Here is a 19,479-nt window from a genome sequence, read left to right on the forward strand (position 1 = left end):
AATATTGTTGCTGGTCTTATGTCAGCTAGACTCCCTGTGGTTGATTACAGCTGGGGAAATTACAGGGCCATATTGTGGACAGAAGCTGCTGCCATTGATTTGACATTGGGAACTTTGCCTATACAACATATGATATAACAGGACAAAGAAACAGGAAAAGCAGACACACAAACTTTCTATTTGATTGGACAATATGGCCCCAGACAGCTTTTGTTATTTTATATTATTTAGAGCAAGACTGGAGCGAAATACATAGGTATCTGGGCAGAGTAATCATCTTATCTCTTTAATAATTATTTAGGAAGGGAAAGAAGAAATAGATATATTCTTAAAGATTGTGTATCTCAGGAAAGATAAACATCCCATGATCTCACTCATGTGGAATCTAAGAGTGGATCTGAGAGAAGTTGAGAGTAGAATAGAAGTTACTAGAAACTGGGGAGAGTAATGGGAAGGAGAGATGGGGAGAGGCTGGTCAACAGGTACCATGTTACAGATAGATAGGAAGAATGAGTTCATAAGGTAAATATAGTTAATAATAATGCATCATATGTTTCATGATAGATTTTGGTAGAAGATTTTGAATATACTCACTACAAAGAAATAATAAAAATTTAAGGTGATATGCTGATCACATTGATTTTTTTCATTACCCAATGTATACATCTCATGTGCCTCAAAACATGAAGATATCATACAAATCAAAAAATTAACATTAATAAAAAAGAAAGTCAAAAGTGTGCATCTCGGGCTGGGGCTGAGGCTCAGTGGTAGAGTGCTTGCCTAGCATGCATGAGGCACTGGGTTCAATCCTCAGCACCACATATAAATAAATAAAGGTATTGTTATCTACTTACATAAAAAAGTGTGCATCTCTTTATGTTAATAAAGAAATAATTAAATTTATTTATTGCATGTGATTTTTGAAACAAGAAAACTTCTTCAAACACATATTGTGCTAACAATCACATAATAAAATATTTCATTCATTTTTGATAAACAGCTTCATGCTAGCTTAGTTATGTCATGACATTTCTTCTACCACATTTTATTCATTTGAAACAAGTCACTAAGTCCAGCCTACTTTCAAGCAGAGACTTAGATCCTACCTTTTGGTGGGAGGAAAGTCACTGAAATGGCAGGTGTGTTTTAAATCACTAGCCTGAGGGGAAAAAAGAGTCCATTTTGGAAGATTTATCTAATTATTTTTACTACTGTCTAAAATTTGTCTTTCTCCCTTCCTTCTCTTTCTCCTTTCTTTCCTCCCTCTGTCACTCCCTCCTTTCCTTCCTTCTATTCCCTTTCCTTCCCCTCTTTCACTGAGTGCCCAGCTAAGGAAGCTCTGTGACTATTAATGCAAAATGTGCCCAATAACCTCTATTATATGCCTTCATCTGAAGTGATGTTCAGCTGCTCTCGTGCTTAGAGTAGGTGGATTGTTGAGTTTAAACCAGGTTAGATGAAAACAATGGAGGAAGAGAGAGAGGTAATGTCAAGCATATTTTTAAGAGGGAACTGTAAAGTTGGATCTGGACTCAAGCTGGATTTTGATGGAAATATGTAGGATAGAGAAATGACTGATAGTAAGAAAGTAAGAGGGGCCAGTAGATTGGAGTTCTTGGTAGGAGTCAAAGGAGTGATGGTTGTGGGAATTTTAATGTAAGAGAGATGAATAGATGGGAATTAGTGGTCATATAGAGCAACAGAGTTGTTATGTGTGGAATTAGTGAATGGTATTCTTACACAATTATGTTTTAATCATTACTTATTTTCTTCTATCACTAGAATATTACTCTAGTGATAGAGTTACCATAAACTTCAAGGGACTGTAAATATTTTGGAATAAACTGTCTGGTTAAACAGCAGACAAGAGTCTATTATATTAGTAAAAAAATTCTACATAAGAAATCCAAGAGAGCTGGGTATAGTGGCACACACGTGTAATCCCAGCAGTTTGTGGGGCTGAGACAGGAGGATCAGCTAGTTCAAAGCCAGCCTCAGCAAAAAGTGAGGCACTAAGCAACATAGTGAGTCCCTGTCACTAAATAAAATACAAAATCGTGCTGGGGATGTAGCTCAGTCATTGAGTGCCCATGAGTTTTATCCCTAGTACCCAAGGGGGGGGGAAGAATTCCAAGAAAAAGGATATGGCATATGCCATTAATAAGCAAGTTTATTATTATTTCTTTTGGAGTACCAGGGATTGAACTTGGGGGCACTTGGCCACTGAGCCACATCCCCAGCCCTTTCTGTACTTTTATTTTGAGACAGGGTCTCACTGAGTTGCTTAGCGCCTCACTTTTTGCTGAGGCTGGCGTCGAATTCGTGATCCTCTTGGCTCAGCCTCCCAAGCTGCTGGAATTACAGGTGTGCTCCACCATGCTTGGTCCATAATAAACAATTTAAAATTAAGTTTTGAAAACCAAGCAAAAAAGTCACTTTTATAACCCTGATATGATTTGGATCTGGAAATGTCCCCCAAAGGCTCATGGGTTGAAGGCTTGTTTCCCAATGCAGCAATGTTCACAGTTGAACCATTGGGAAGTTATTGGATCAGGGGGTTCTGATCTCATCAATGAATGGACCCTCATGAGGTGATAGAAACTGTAGGAAGTAGGACCTAGTTGAAGAGAGTGTGTCCCTTGGGAGTGTGTCCCTTTTCTTATCCTGGGGCCCTTTCTCTCTCCCTGCTTCCTGGCTGTAACTAGGTGAGCAACTTGTCCTTTGCTATGCCCTTCTACTATGATGGTCTGCCTCACCTCAGGTCCAGGGCAATGGAGCCAGTGGACCTTGGACTAAAACCATGAGTCAAAATATATTTTATCCTTTAAGTTGTCTTTCTCACCTACTTTGTTACAGCTGATCAACACACACCCTATGCTCTGAGACTGTTTCTCATATTGTCTGAAAATAAATCTTGTGTCTAGAAAGACAGAAGGGTGTGTGCTTTGAAGTACATTATCAACAGTGATTAATAATGTGTCAGTTGTAGGCATGACTGTTCTGATGTATTATAAAGAGAGACGAACACGGATACAGTAAAAAACAAAACAGGTTTAGAATTGAAATACATATTATATAATCTTTTATACTTTACAAAGTACTTTCACATTCATTAACTGGTTTGAAAACAATACCTAGTTCGCTGCATCTTTTCAAAGGATCTGAAAGTACTTTCCAGTAACCTCTTCATTCATTGTCTGGTAGACTTCAAGGTTTATCTCCCCCTCCTCCCCATGTTAGTTCCATCATTCACTCTCCTTCCTTAATTATGCAATATTAAAAACGTTTTTTTCCCTGTCCAGGGTGAAAATTGGGCCCCTTGATTTGTGAATATTGACAGAACGCTACAAAGCAGTAGCTTTGATTTTCAAGTTTAAATAATGACATTGAGCCTAAACGTCAATTGCATGTCCAAGTCTTTTTCTAGCACCTGTTTAGCAGCGACTTCATTTTTTTTCTTAATCTGCAAAATACAAGTCGACTTACTTCATATATCTACCAGCAGAATAGGATTTAAAATTCCTTACAAGAAGCTGAGAAGATCCAAAAAGAATAAGACCAAACTTCTCTTGTCAATTCAAATTACAGCATTTTTAAAAATCCCTTTTCCTGATCCTTTGCTGACTTTTAAACTGCAATTAGAAGCAGGGAAAGGAAACCAGGGATTGGAAAAGCAGAGGAAAGCCCAAAAGATCCTTTAAATAGGAGAAGGAACCGGAAGGGGCTCACTGACAAATTTTGCAAAACTGCCCGAAGCTCAGTGGAAGGTATCATATCTGTGTATACTCCTCTAGCCCGGGTCAGGGACATCCCAGGCGGACCTTTGGAAGGACGCTGTCGACGGGAGGGCGCGGACCTCTGACGGAGCACAGGCGTTCGCACAGCTGCCCTAGCGTCCTCTGACCCGCCGGAAGAAGCCGCGGCGCCAGCGTCCTGCTGCCTGTCCGTCACGCAGCCGCCCACGCTCCCTCCGCTTCCGATTGGCCACAGACTCGGGCCGGCCCCCTTCCAGCCCCGCCCTTAGCGGACGGACAGGCCGTGGGGCGGGGTGGCAGCGGCTCCGCCCCTCGGTAGCCGCGGGCGGGCCCGCCCAGCTGTCAGTTACGGGGGCGGCCCGGCAGGCGGGCGGGCGCTCGCCGGCTACCTCGCGTCGCTCGCTTGCTCGCGCTCGCTCCCTCTCGTCGCCTGTGGGGAAGTCGGGGCAGCCTGAGCGGCCGCAGCCACCATCTCGCCCCGATCTTCTCCCTTGTCCCCTCCCGGTCCGAGTGCCCCCGAGTAGTGAGTAGCCCGCGTAGGGTTCGGAGAGTCACTGCGGCGGCGCCGGGTGGTGTTAAAACCATGTTAAGGAGGATTTTGCAGAGGGTAAGAGAGTGAAACCGTCTTTCCGGCAGCACGTGAGCGGGAGAGCCCGGGGCCGCGGGCGCCGCCGCCGCGCTGGGAGCCCAGGCGGCGGCGCGGGCGCCACCTCCTCAGGGCGGGCTCCTTCCTTCTCTAGGCCCCGCAGCCCGGCAGGCGCTTAGGCCTGCTCGTCCGGCCCGGGGGCTGGTCGCGGGGCGGGTGGGGCACGGCGGGCGGCCGGCCGGAGACCCCGCGGCCCGACGCCCGCTCGCGCTCTGGGCTGTCACTGCGAGTCCGAGGGTGTGGTGCCGGCGCGTCCCTCCCGGAATCCCAGGATGGGAATGAAAATGGAGAGTTTGTGCCTGAGCGACGGGCGGGCCAGCCGCCTGCCCGCCTGGAGAACGCCCCGTGGGAGACTGCGGGCGGCTTGCCTGGCCCTTCCCACCCTCCCCGCCCACTGTGCCCCTCAACTGGACGCGACACGCACCTGCCACATACAACTCGCCTCCTTTCTCTTCTGGACAGCATTGGAGGGTAACGTGAGACCTGGCCTAGCGTGGGCCTGATCGTGGGACTGACACTTACTGGCAAAGTCAGCTGAGACGGAAGATATTACTCACTGTTGGAAACTTTTTTTAAAATTAAAAATGCGTTTTCCCCTCCAAGCTCCAGTACCTTATTTTAGCTATCCAAGAATAAAATCACTGTAAGCTTTATCAAATGGTATACACTTCAGTTTTTGCTAGTGCTTTCTTTATTTGAAGTCTGAAAAACCTTGATAATAAGAACGTTAGAAAGCTGTAAATGTTTTGTTTAGGAATCAGTCCCTAGAATAACATGATTAAAATCTCTTTTTAAGTAATAGTTACTGTACTGAAGTTTTTTCATACCTTTTCCCTCTTTGATAGACTGATGGAGTATAAAAAAGTATAAATGATGGAAATCTAGGTGTCAACCCCCTTAGTTGGTTACCTAGTGAGTACAATAGCTAGAGAAATTAGTGAATTTGTAGTATTTACTCAAGGCATGTGTCAAAGAGAGTTGAGTCATTCATTATATAGAAAGGGAGTGTTGCTTCTGCACAGCTTTTCTGAAATGTTGAAGTCATGTGAGACTGGATCATATATTCTGGGAGAAATAGTTAACTTTTATATCTCACTCGCTGTATTAACACTTTGATTTTCTGCAGTGGTTTTGTCTTGATAAATACTGATTTGGAGCAGCAAGGGCATGCTTTTTGCTCTCCCCATCATTTCCTTTGTTCAACAGTGAAGACATCTAGCCAGGCACCAGTGGTGTATGTCTGTAATCCCAGCAACTGGGGAGGCTGAGGCAGGAGAATCACAAGTTCGAGGCCAGTCTCAGTAATTTAGCAAGGCCCTATGCAAGTTAGCGAGACCCTGTCTCAAAATAAAAAATTAAAAGGGCTGTGGATGTGGCTCAGTGGTAAAGCAAGACTGGGCTCAGTCCCTAGAACCAATAAACAAACACACACATACACACACACACACACACAAACCAGTAAATACATCTATCTGTTCATGACTTACTTCAGTATGTAAGAGATTTTTCTTATATCAGACCTGGAAGAACTGATTACCTCATGCCTCAGATTATGTTTCTGTCATATTTCCTATGAGTGAAAATTATTTTGCCTGTGGTTTGCTTTAAGGTTTATAAATAAAACTGTTCTGATCTGGGAATACTTCTGGTAGTTAAAAGATTAGTTTTCAAGAAATACGGGATGCTGGGGCTTGGATTGTGGCTCAGTGGTAGAGCACTTGCCTTGCAAATGTGAAGCACTGGATTTGATTCTCAGCACCGTGTATAAATAAATGAATAAAATAAAGACCCGTCAATCACTAAAAAAATTAAAAAAAAATGGATGCTTTCTAGGACTCTTAGCTTCATGCTGTTGAGCACTGAGGTTATATAAAGATGATTTTTAGTGTCGGTGTGTATATATCAACCCTTAAAGAAGTTTCAATAGAAATGGCAAAATAGGAATTTATTATAGTTTTGCTGAGATGTGATGTCACATCATTTTTGAATAAGTCAGTTGACCGCTGAGTTTCTTAACCTTGGCATTATTGACATTTGTGACAAGATAATTCTTTGTTGTAGAGGCCTGCCCTGTGCAGGACAGTTAGCAGCAGCCCTGGTTTCTGCTCACTAGATGCTCATTGCATTTCCTCAAATCCCTTCCTCCCCTGTGACAACCAAATTTTTCTATAGACTTATACTAAGTATCCTGTGAGAACCACCCTGTTAAATGTATGTGTTCTTCAATAGGAAGGTTTGAAGTGTTTCTCACAGTTAACTTTCTTTTGTTCAGTGTACTTATATTGGGTTTCAGTAAATGCCAGGTATTATGCTAGGAACTGGGAAACCATTTAATAAGATACAGCTTCTCCCTTTAGAACTTACAGCCTGATTGGCTGGGGAGGTGGACATTTGAAGTAATTGCAGTGCTACATGGGTCTCTTTGTGGGAGGGTGTTGAGGCAATAAGGAAAAGCTTCAGGGAGTAGAGCATATTTACAGCTCAGGAAGAAGGGGCATGTTGGACAGAAGGAAGGGAAAATGTAAAGGCATGAAGTCAAAGGGAACCTTTGAGCAATTATGCTTTGGATTGGTGGAAGATGAGGCTACTGGTAACTAGGGACCAAATTATGAGAGGACTTACAGTCCCTTTGAAGGAATTTATCTTCTAGATGGGTCAGTGTTAATGCTCAGTATTTAATAGGAACATTTTGATAAATTCTTAAAGCTTGTGATTTCTATTACAATTTAGAGTCTAAAATGCATATTAACTTTGCAGGTAGTATTTACTAACAAGTGTAACTTGAATTTTTAAAATTATGTGACATGGCACCATTTTATTTTATCCTATCCTGATAATGTTATTTCTTGGCATAGGTATTAGGATGTATAATTGAAATTGTAGTTGATGATTTAGAAGTTTGAAATGCGCTCCATGTTTTGAAATAATATTGCATTTCTTTAACAGTCTATTTTAAGATGACCTTTTTATTTTAACTAATATATATATTTATTTTTTTCTGAACAATGTCCTTTAAATAACATTTGTGAAAGAAGAAAGAGACAAAGTATTTATAATTGATTATAACTCACAGTATTTGAATGTTACCAATAAGGTCCCCAGGGTACTTTACAGAAATTTGGTTTGTGCTTTTCTTTCTCCTCTTCTTCCTCTGTCTTCTCCTTCTCTTTCATTAGCTAAGTTAAAAAAGATGTCATCCTGAGACTTCCAAACATCTGGGAAAATAATGATCATGATAATGAGATACCTCCAATGTGTATATATTCAATATTTTCTTAATAGCTCTATGAAGAATAACCTGAATTTAAAGTTCTTAATGGCCAAAAAGATGGTCAGCATTTGTACCATAGGCAGTTTATAAGCTTCACTGCTTATAAATTTACTGTGATTTAATGGTAGTGTGTTAGTTTTCCTTTTGTTGGGAAATGTAAAAAATTCTGCTAAAGAAAGAATGGATTTTTTTTTGGTGGTGCTTGCGATTGAAGAACTAATTTAATTATTCCATAGTTGTAGAAGTGGAAGGACTTCTTTTATGGACATTAGGTTTGTCTTTCTGATTTTAAAAATGAGGAAATAGAAACTGAATGAAATTAGGTGATTTACCTAAGACAACGTAGTAGATGTCAAAGGCTGCTAGAGAATGCAGCCATATTTTCCAACTCCAAATTAATTTTCCTTTTCCTAGCATCTTCCTTTCCCTTGTCCACCACTGCTCCACTGATGTTGTTAGCACTGTGCTAGTTACTGTGAAGGGTAGAGGATAAAGACCTAACTTGTGCCTCAACTTATGTTGTGCTAAAGTAAATAATAGAGTTAATGAAGACTGTAGTAGTACCAAGAAGGAAAAGTCAGAATGAACTTGTGTGTGACCTTGGGGGATATTGGCTTGAGGTGGGGTTTTAAAGAATGTATGTGATTGAGAGGGGAAGATAAACGTTGCACTGCAGCAAGGAGTTATGGTGTAAAAAAGATTCAGAACTGGAAATGTGTTCATTCCTCCTGCTCTCCTTTCATTAGCATCATACCTGTTAGCAATATTTATAAACTGGTTTTGTATTAGATACTGGGGCTATAGCAGCACACATTCTGTACCCTGATGTAGCTTTAAATCAAGTGCTTTTTAGAGATAGAGGTGTATTTAAAGCAGAAAGAAATTGAGACACAAATTTGCAGATTGTGAAACCTAACATTGTGGAGTTGCTTGATTGCCTAATTCAGCTGTATCCAATGCAAACATGAGTCATGTAAATTAATACTGCTAGTTGTCATGTTTTTTAAAAAAGGAAATGAAATAAAAATGTTGTTTCCTTTAGCCAACTTTTTTTTTTTTTTTTTTTGGTACCCGGGGTTGACCAGGGGCACTTGACCACCGAACCACATCCCCAGCCCTATTTTGTATTTTTTTTTAGAGACAGGGTCTCACTGAGTTGCTTAGTGTTTTGCTTTTGCTGAGGCTGGCTTTGAACTCAGAATCCTCCTGTCTCAGCCTCCCCAGCCGCTGGGATTACAGGCTTGTACCACCAGTCCCAGCCTATTGTTAACATTTTACCCTATTTACATTTTTGTTTGCTCACTCCGTTCTTTCACTCTCCCCGTGTGTATGTGGTGTATTTTTTTGAGCCATTTGAGAATCAGTCATGGCCCTTCACCTTTGAGTACTTCAATGAAGAATAGAAATATTTTCTTATATAACTGCAGTCTGGTTGTTAATGTCATGAATTGATACAGTGATTCAAGTCACTATCCATAATTTCATATGGTGCGTGCGTGCGTGTGTGTGTGTGTGTGTGTGTGTGTGTGTGTGTTATGGAGAAGTGAACCTAGGGGTGCTCTACCACTAACTACATTCCCTAGCTGTTTTTTTTTTTTTTTTTTTTTTTGAAACAGGGTCTCATTAAGTTGTTGAGACTGGTCTTGAATTTGTTATTCTCCCACTAAAGCCTCCTCATGAATTACAGGGATTACAGGTGTGTGCCACTTTGTGTGCCTTCATAATTCCAATTTTGTAGCTTATTTGATGATGTCCTTTGTAGCATTTATCCCCTGTAATACAGGAACCAGTTAAGAGTTAGCTATTATATTTTGTTGATATTTAGTATATAGTATATTTAGTTGTTATGTTTCTTTGGCCCCCTTTATCTGGAACATTTCTATGCTTTTGGAGAATACATTTTGTCTCAATCTTAGCCTGTTGTGTTGCTGTAACAGAATATTGCAGAGGGTAATTTATAAGGAAGTTTATTTCTTATAGTTTTGGAGGCTGAAAAGTCCAGGATTGAGGGCTCCACATTTGGTGAGGGTCTTCATGCTGTGTTATCCCATGGCAGAAAGTGGAAGGGCAAGAGAGTGTGAGAGGGAGAGTGAGAGAGGGACCAAACTTGCTTTTGTAACCACTCTCTTGATAAGTAAGCATCCTTGAAATCACAATATTAATCTATTCATGAGGGCAGGCAGACCCCTCATGACTTAGTTAGGCCCTACTTTCAAATATTGTTGCATTAGGGATAAAGTGTCTGACATAGTCATTTGGGGGACAGATTCAAACATAGTACCTTCCTGCTTTTTTTTTTTTTTTTTTTTTTTTTAACTTGCCAAGAATACTGCTAGGGATATTGTATTCTCAATTTATGGCATCCAGAGACCCATGATGTCTTTCTGTCCCTCACAGGTGATATTATTATTATTATTATTTTATTATTATTACTCTTTTCTGTGTTGGGAATTGAACTCAGGGCCAAATGGTGCTGTACCACTGACCTACATACCCAGCCCCAGGTAATGTTGATTTTGATTACCTGGTTAAGGGGTAGCTCAATTTCCTTCTATATAATTATTGTTTTTTTCTCCTTTTCCTTTGCAACTAATAGGTAGTTTGTGGTGAGATACTTTAAGACCATCTACTGCTTCTTATTAAAAAATTTCCCTAGATTTAGTACCTATTGTTGATTCTTGTGTGATACAATCTAGCCAATGGCTACAAAATGGTGATTTTTCTACTGTAGCACTTTTCCACTTTTACCAACTGGTTTTATATTTCTCCCCTCTTCTTTTCTCTCTCTCCGTTCCTCCCTTCCTCTCCCCTGTACTTCTTTCCTTCTTTCTGATATGAACTCATGAATTTCCTTTTTAAAATGGGTTATAACTCATCACTGTGCTTAATTATTTTGATACTCAGATTGTCCCAAATTTGAACAGTAGGAGACCCTAAAGGGTGGCATCTGTGCCTTCTGACACGTCCTCACAAGTTTTTCGAGCATGTCTTTACTTTCTGGCATAATAAGGATCCTAAGCTTATCCTGGACTTACCTGTACCTAGTTCTTAAATTAGCTCATTTTGGGGTGGCCAGCATCCCACCAGGGTAATTTCCGGCTCAGGAGGTGTGAGCTGCCTGGGAAATGAAAAGTCTGAAATAGAGAATAAGAGATTGAGACAGAGCCAGAAATTAGATAAAGTGGAGTGCCTGATAGGTCTTCCAGTCCTGATAGGAGCTGGAACTGGACAACTGAAAAATGGCCCAGAGTCTTTAAGGGGGAGTACATCAAAGGCAGGGATAAGGTTTCAGTGGGAGGAGTCTTGGTTCTGTGTTTGCCTCTCCAGAAGGGGTCTTGCATAAACAGGTTGATTGGCATTTTGGCAAGCCATACCCATCTGGGAGAGGCTGTGGGGCTTCAGCTTGATGCAGTGCTGAACTTGTGACAGAGTTAGGTAGGAAGTCACTTGATTTGGGTATTTTCAGACCAGCAGGGTTGCTGCTGGGAGTTCCCAATACTAGACTTTCCTGCCTTTTGGCTTCCACGTTGTTTTATTTCACGCACAGTTCACGAATGGCTCATGGATAGCTTCTGGCAATTAGCCATATCTCTGAGGAGACTTGGTTACTTTTACTGGGAATAGTATCATAGTCTAAGAGCCGGGGTGTTTTTGCTTCTTGTTTGTTCTATCGGACAGGTCCAGCTGAATTTTAAACTTTTCTTTTTTGAGAAAAGGGAAAAAGAGGTTTTGCTTTGCTTAAACTTTATTCTATAAGCAGAGGAAATCAATAAGTTTCTATTACACTGTGAATATACTTGGCACATAGTACGAATTTGATGATATTTGTTGAATGAGTATTGAAAGGATTTTTTTCCCCTTAGGAATATTAACATCTATTATGGGCCTACAATAATATGCTGTGGATGCAATAATGAGTAAAACATACATGAACCCTTGTGAAATTTAGTGTCCAGGGGAGGAGAGAGGAATTATTCAAAGAATCCTTAACTATAGTAGTACATAGTTGGCTGAGTACTAGGAAGGAAGAGCATAGGGAACCTTCAAAGTACACATTGACAGGGCCTTGGTTTAAACAAGACGCCAAGAAAGGCTCCCTAGATTAGCTGCACATTCAAGTTTGATGAAATTATTACTAACTTGTTGAAGTGAATTTTAAAAAGTAAGCAGCTAAGTGGAATTATTTTTTTGTGTAGTTTTTGTTTTTGTTTATTAAGATTAAAGAAGAGATTAAGATATTAGAAACAGGGCCCCATTATGTTCTGTCCTCTAATCCCAGTGCCTTTGCTTGAGCTAAATAGACAATATAACTCAGTGGTTAAGAATATGAACTCAGGTCTTTGGAGCGGTTCTGGGCCACATAGTGGGGCAATATAGCAAGACTATGGCAGTGAGGGTGGGGAGAATATGAACTCTGAAGATGAGCCCCTGGTTGGTATCTTCACTCTTTACTAGCTATGTGATTTGGGCAAGTGACTTGACTTTTCTGTATCTCAAAAAATAGTTATGGGTGGTTGTGAAGACAAAATGAATTAATACATGTAAAACACAAGAGTATCTGATGCAGAGTAAGTTCTCTATAAGTATCGGCTGTTCTTTGTGTTGGTGTTTTATTATACTTAGATATTTGATATGTCTTCAAGGAACACATTATTTTAAATCACTATGCGTTGGTTTAGATATGATTTGTCTCCATCAAAACTCATGTTGAAATTTGATTCTTAATGTGGTGATATTGGAAGATCAGATCCTTGGGAGGTGATTAAGATATAGGGACATCAGTTCTTTTGAGACAGGATTAGGCCTGTTGCTGTAAAATGAGCTTGACATGTCCTTCTGGTCTGTCTTGCCACGTGACCCCTCTTCTTCAGGCATCTTCATCCCTTTCTGCTATCCTTCCATACTTGGCACGCTTCCCTCATCAGATGCCAACACTTTGTTCTTAGACTGCTGGACCCACAAGCCAAACTACCCTCACTCTTAAAAAAAAAAAAAAATTAACCAGGTTTAGGTGCTGTATTATAGCAATTAGAAAATAGATTGATCTTCTTCTTTTTTTTTTTTTTTTGGTACCAGGGATTGAACCCAGGGGTGCTTAACTCCTGAACCACATCCCCAGTCCTTTCTTATATTTTATTTAGAGACAGGGTCTCCCTGAGTTGCTTAGCACCTCTATATTGTTGAGGCTGGCTTTGAACTTAGGATCCTCCTGCCTCGGCCTCTTGAGCTGCTGGAATTATAGGCTGACATTCTTTTATTTTTAAAAATTTGTTTATTGGGGATGGAGATGTGGCTCAGCGGTAGTGCGCTCACCTGGCATGCGTGCGGCCCGGGTTCGATCCTCAGCACCACATACCAACAAAGATGTTGTGTCTGCCGAGAACTAAAAAATAAATATTAAAAAAAAAAATTCTCTCTCTATCTCTCTCTCTCTCTCCTCTCTAACTCTCTCTTAAAAAAAAAAATTTGTTTATTTATTTTTATGTGGTGCTGAGGATCTAACCTAGTGCCTCACATGTGGAAGGCAAGCCTTCCCCCACTGAGCCACGACCCTTGCCCCCCCCCCCCTTTTTTTTTTTAAATATCCCCCATCCCTTCAGTAGATAAGGACTCAGTTTAGGCATAGATATTCATTTAACCTACAGTTGAACATTTATTCTTTGCTAACTATTGTGCAGGGCTTAAAAAAACTTGAGAATTGAAAAAAAAAACTTTAGTGTTAATGGAAGAGATGAATACTTAAATAATAAAGCCATGTGATAAACGCTGTAATAGACATGCAGAGGAAGGGTTGGGAGCACAAAAGAAAAAGTGACTCGGTGGAGATGGGTTACCATAGGGGAAAGTAGGGAATAGAGATTGCTAAAGGCTTTCTAAAGACTGAGAATGACTCAGGCAAGGAAGGGCAAGAGAGAGAAAGCCATTTTTAAGATAGAATGCGGCAAATGCAAGAGATGTAGCCTTGCTTAGAATATGGGCACTGTGGGTATTTCTGCATATGGATGGGGATAGTGACAATAGATGAAGTTGAAAAGGTGAAGTGTTTTGAAGTATGACAGTAAGGAGCCACAGAAAGTTTTTAAATGATCAAATTTATAATAAGGAAAATCTTCCAAAAATATTTTTCCCAGTTAATCTTTATCAGAAATAAATTAGTTGATGCCCACGTTCTTCACCAAATCAAACAAGCAAAACAACAAAACACAAACAAAACCTCCAAATCAGTTGAGTCATTCTTTTACCTAAAATCTGTTAGTGATTCCTTAGTGTCCATAGGACATGTCCAGACTTTTTTTTTTTTTTTTTTATCTTGAAACACAAGGCCCTTAATTAATGTTCTGGTTTCTTCATACCACTTCGGACATCCACATACCTCCATACATGCCCTGACCTTGCCATCTCTTACTGTGTTTCTGAAAACTTATCTCTATTCTCAGTTGTAATATTTCAGTTCAAAGGACACTAGTAAAACCGGTCTTGAAAATCAGGACCAAGTCCTTGTTCCCCCAACGTTGAAGATTAAATGCCAGAGAAATGCTGAGGCAAGAGCAAAAAGTAAATTTTATTTAAGAAATAGAAGGGAGACAGAGGGAGGGAGGAAGGGTGGGGAAGAGAGAGACAGAAACAAACACCCAGACCTCTGGAGGGAAGGGGGTCCAGAGCTGGTGCTCGAGGGAGTGGTGGTGTCCTTCCCCTTTTATAGATTTCAGGTTTCCTTTTTTTCTCATACCCTTTCCTCCAGTTATCTTTTCTACTGACCAAAAGTGGCCAAAAAGGTAGGAAGAGAGCTGTCCAGCGGGGATTGCTTGTGTTGGAAAATGTGATCCCCATCCCCAGTTGTTAGCAAGGAGGTAATGGGGAGTGCTGTCTATCAGCTACTTGTCCTTTGCCCCAATCTCACTAGGAGTTACTTGCTTGATTTTTTTTTTCCTTCTCCCAAAGCACCCCATACTAAGTTAGAGAGTAGCCTTGTAAATAAGTTAGACACATAGGCTCTGGGCTTCTCCACTTATGAGGTAAAATCTTGTGAAAAATCTCAAGCTTTCTAAAACTTAGTTTTGTTATCTTTAATTTGTTGATAGTATCTACTTCACAGTGGTATGAAGGATTAAATGAAATAATGTTTGTAAAATACTGACCTTCATGTCCAGCATTTAACAAATACTGTATAATAGCCACTACACTATATATCTTTTGAAAATTTGTCACATTTATTTTGTAATTTGCTTAATTGGCTTTTCCCCATCTAGACTCTGAGCTCCATTAGGTTGGCAATTTTATTTCATATTTTAGTATGTCTAGGGTTCACCATAGTGCTTGATGCTTGGTGATTCCATAATATATGTGACTACTTTGTGGTTGTGTAGAGACAATGACTGATTAAGGGAAAGACCAGCTAGAAAGTTATGATAGTTTCTAAAATTGCTGCATATTAAAATCATTTGGAATACTAAAAAAAATATTCTTTAAAAAAATTTTTGGTAGTTCTGAGGTTCAAACCACACCCAAGGCTTTACACATACTTGGTAAGCACTCGACCACTAAACTACACCCCCCCCACCCCCCAAAAAAAGTCAGAATTTTTCGATCTTTGGCTGTTGGTCTAAAGGATAACGAAAGCTTGAGTTCAGGCATTGACTTTGGGTGGGGATAGAAAATAGATTGATTTTTAGAAATTATTAAGAGAGAATTGATAGTACTTCTTGACTTGGGAATAATTTGTATAGTTGAATACATGATCGAATGGTTGAGGAGAGAAAGAGGAGTACATGATCTTATGAAAAATCTCAAGGTTTGGGAAGAACAGGCTTGGGAAAAATGAATTAGAGGTCTTACATATCAGTGGAGATGTTCTGTGGTTCTAACATTCAGGAGACAAGTAGAGGTGAGTGTTAGATACATGTGAATGGTGAAGAGATGTCAAGTCAAATAAGGGCCAAGAAATGTCCACTGAATGGGATAGTTAGATTATAACCTAGTTTAGTTTGGAGAGGTTATTCGTATAACCCTTCATGAATGACTGGGAATTAAGGAAATAGAAACAGGAACTACAGACTACTCATCTAAAAACTAAGGAGAAAAGGAAATGGAAAGTGTTGAAGCATTTTGTAAGTCAGCTTTTTGTCACTGTGACTAAAATACCTGACATTACAACTTATAGGAGGAAAAATTTATTTTGAGCTCATAGTTTCAGAGGTACAGTCCATGGTCAGCCAACTTCATTCCTCTGGGCTTGAGGTGAGGCAGAACATCATGACAGAAGGGTGTGACAGAGGAAAGTTGTTCACCCCATGGTAGCCAGGAAACAGAGAGAGAGAGAAAGAGGTGCTAGGCACATGCCCTAGTGACCTACTTCCTCCCAGTTAGTCCATTCAGATTATTAATCCATCAAATGAATTAATCCACTGATTAGGCTACACCTCTCACAAGCTAATCATTTAATCTCCTGCATTAACATGGGAGCTTTTGAGGGATACCTTATATCCAAATTATGAATGTCATCTATCATCCTTGGACCATGTTTTTACTTTTGTTTTGGTACCAGGGATTGAACTCAGGGGCACTTGACCACTGAGTCACATCCCAAGCCCATTCTTGTATTTTTATTTAGAGATAGGGTCTCACTGAATTGCTTAGCACCTTGACGTTGCTGAGGCTAGCTTTGAACTTGTGATCCTCCTGTCTCAGCTTCCCGAGCTGCTGGGCTTATAGATGTGCGCCACTGTACCTGGCTTGGACCATGTTTTAATAACTTATTGTTTTCAAGTATTATAAACTTCCTCAAATCAGTTTAAATTGAAAGGAGAATTTATTGTAAGATTTCAAAGTGATCCAGGAATGAGCATTCCTATATAGTTAGTTTGGTCTCCAGAGAATAGGACTTAGAATAGTGTCAGAGATAAAGGTAGCTCTTTTCTCTGTCTAACACTCTCAAGGACTAGTGAATTCTTGTTCTGCTTTTCTGTGTCCATCCTTCACACCACTGCTTACTCAGTAGCCCAGGATTCCAAATGGCCATCTGACATGATTCTGCATGCCTTTCACTTGAGCTTTGCATAGAAAATTGATCTGGTATCTCATTTCCCAAATCCCAAGAGAAGAATTTGAAACATCTTTCTCATCTTTTCTTGTCAAGTCAGCTCAGGTCTCTGGCCAGTAGACTTGCTTCCTCTGGGTCAAGTGTCAATTGCTGGTCTAGTCAATTGAGGTTGGAGATGGGGTGGAGTATTATAATTAAGATTTCCTGTTCTAGAAATTGTGGCACCATGAAACACATCTGCGTCAGTTTTCTGTTACTGTAACAAAGGCCTTAAAGAAACTTATAAAGGGAGATGATTTATTTTGGCTCATGGTTTCAAAGGTTTCAGTTCTAGTGGGTAGACCCTATTGCTTTCTGGCATGTGGCAAGGCAGGATAATAAGGGTGAGAAGAAGCTACTAATCTCGTGGTGTCTGGGAGGCAAAGAGAGAGAAGGGAACAGGATTCCAATATTCCCTTCAAGAGCATGTCCCCAATATGATTGGAAGTCTTCCAACTAGGTCCTGCCTCTTAAAGGTTTCACCACCTTCCAATAGTGCAGTGGACTTTTAACATGGACCTTTGGGGGACCCATCCAGCCTGTAGCAACATTGTAGCAACTTCTTTTACAGATTATTTTTCTAGAAATAAACTTTTCCATGGCTCTGAAACAGTGATAATGGCTCTGATTAGGTGGTTCATTAAATTAAATAGTTAAATAACTACCAGATAAGGGTTAGGTCCAGATTTGGACCCAACAAATTAGTTCAAATAATAGTATAAGGATGATTATAAGGATACACTAGATCATAAGAAAGATGGAATTTCATAGAACTCCAAAAGCAAAAATGTAGTATTGAGCTGAGCCTCTGTGATTTTTATTAAATTACATCCACTGCTATGACCCCTATTAATACTTTAACAGATATCTATGCAACTATATCAATCATATTATTATTTTAAATGTAATCAGTCATAGGGCATGCATACCAAAGTAAGATTTTGGGATCTAATTCAATGGAAGATTTTGCAGGAATCAAAGCAGTGCTGTTCCTATCAGGGCTATTTTCACTGTAGGGTTCAGCTGTTAAAGGACTCAGGAATTCTTCATTTGTTTATGCCGTTGGGCCTATATTCTTCTGTTTTTGCAGTCAACTAATTTTCTTATCATTTAGTTTTTTTTTTCTTTCTCCTAATTTTCTTCATAGCTTTCACACACTGAGATCTATGGTCTTTTGAAATTTTGGCTGTGTTATAAATTTGTTTGCTCAATCTCCTCATGCACTATTAGTTTATTTTATTACTACTCAGTTTATCAGTATAGTGCGAGGTTCTGTAACTAATTGTTCATTCCTTCATTGTTTGTAATTCAAAGGCCTAAGCATGGGACTCAGCTATAATTGTTTATTCTTGTATTGGAACAGACTTTGTTTTAGAATTTTTTTTTTTTTTTTTTTTGCCACTTGGCCATTTTATTGATTGCCAGCCAGCTTGTGTTTAGCTGCTGTTGAATCCAAGTGATCATAACTGGTCAATCAGCAATAGGCATGAGTCATATAACCTGGCCATCTTTGTCTATGTTCTTACAATGGAAGACCAGTTTACTTTGGGATGCATCACAGCCCTTGCATGCCCTATGACTGATTACATTTAATATAGTAATATGATTGATATAGTTGCATAGATATCTGTTAAAGTGTTAACAGAGGTCATAGCAGTCAGTGTAATTTAATAAAAACCACATGCTTTTCCTCATCTCAGTTTTTAATATCAAACTACGGTTGAAAGTTTTACATAAAGTTTTTTCAGAGTCTCAGTAGTTATTTCGGTTTTACTAGCTAAATAATATTTAGAAGTTGCCTTTAGTTTTTGAGATGGGGTCTTGCTAGGTTGCCCAGGCTGACCTTAAACTTATGATCCTCTTGTTTCAGTCTCCTGAATAGCTGGGATTATAGATATGCGCTGGGTCCTACCTCTGCTCCCAGTGTGATTTTAATAAATTGGTCTTCATTTTCCCTATCTGTCCAACTAAGGCACCCTCTAGGAATCTCTAAAATGTTTTTCAGCATAAGAGTTTTATTTGACCTGGGCGTGGTGGCACATGCCTGTGATCCCAGTGCCCCAGAAGGCTGAGGCAAGAAGATCACAAGTTTGAAGCCAGCCTCCACAATTTAGCAAGGCCTAAGCAATTTAGTGAGATCCTATCTCAAAAAGATTAAAAAAAAATATATTTGGGCTCAATGGCCAAGTACCTCTAGGTTCAATCCCTGGTACCACCCCTTACTCCCTCTCCCCCCAAAAAGTTTTAGCTGAAAATCAAGGAAGAACGAGGATTTTGAGTGCAGATTGTTTGCTAATATATAGCATTTCAGGTATATAACAGATCCTGATATCTTTTATTCTATTCTCTAGCACCTTTGCTGAGAAAAAATATCTTCAGGAGGTAAGGACACTGATGAAATTTGATAAAACTATGTAAAGCGACTGTCACAGCAGCACCAGTCACATTATAGTCTACAAAAGATATTAGACTTTCTTCTAGTATCTTTTCCCCCTAGTGTATAGCCCTTATGGTGTCTCACATGTAAATAAGGTACATTGTTGTTGTCATTGTTGTTATTATTTGCAGTACTGGGGATTGAACCCAGGGCCTCACATGTACTAGTCAAGTTCTTTATCTCTCGAACTACATATTCAGGCCAGGGTACATTATTGTAGTATGACATCTAAGTTCCATTCAGGATGGAGACACATTCCCCTAGCTACCTGGAGTCATGAATACCTCT

At 39.9% G+C, this 19,479-nt stretch overlaps 1 protein-coding gene across 1 annotated transcript in view; it reads left to right on the top strand.

Annotated features, from left to right (window-relative positions):
• Nucleotides 1-4,119: 4,119 nt before the first annotated feature.
• Nucleotides 4,120-19,479, top strand: part of Eea1 (early endosome antigen 1) — a 125,774-nt gene continuing 110,414 nt past the window's right edge. The window contains exon 1 of the mRNA XM_026396768.2: nt 4,120-4,365. Within this exon, the coding sequence (XP_026252553.2) occupies nt 4,342-4,365 (24 nt within the window). The 5' untranslated portion in view covers nt 4,120-4,341. The remainder of the gene's footprint in view (nt 4,366-19,479) is intronic.

Source organism: Urocitellus parryii, chromosome 5 (assembly GCF_045843805.1).
Source record: "Urocitellus parryii isolate mUroPar1 chromosome 5, mUroPar1.hap1, whole genome shotgun sequence".
Taxonomy (NCBI): Eukaryota; Metazoa; Chordata; class Mammalia; order Rodentia; family Sciuridae; genus Urocitellus; species Urocitellus parryii.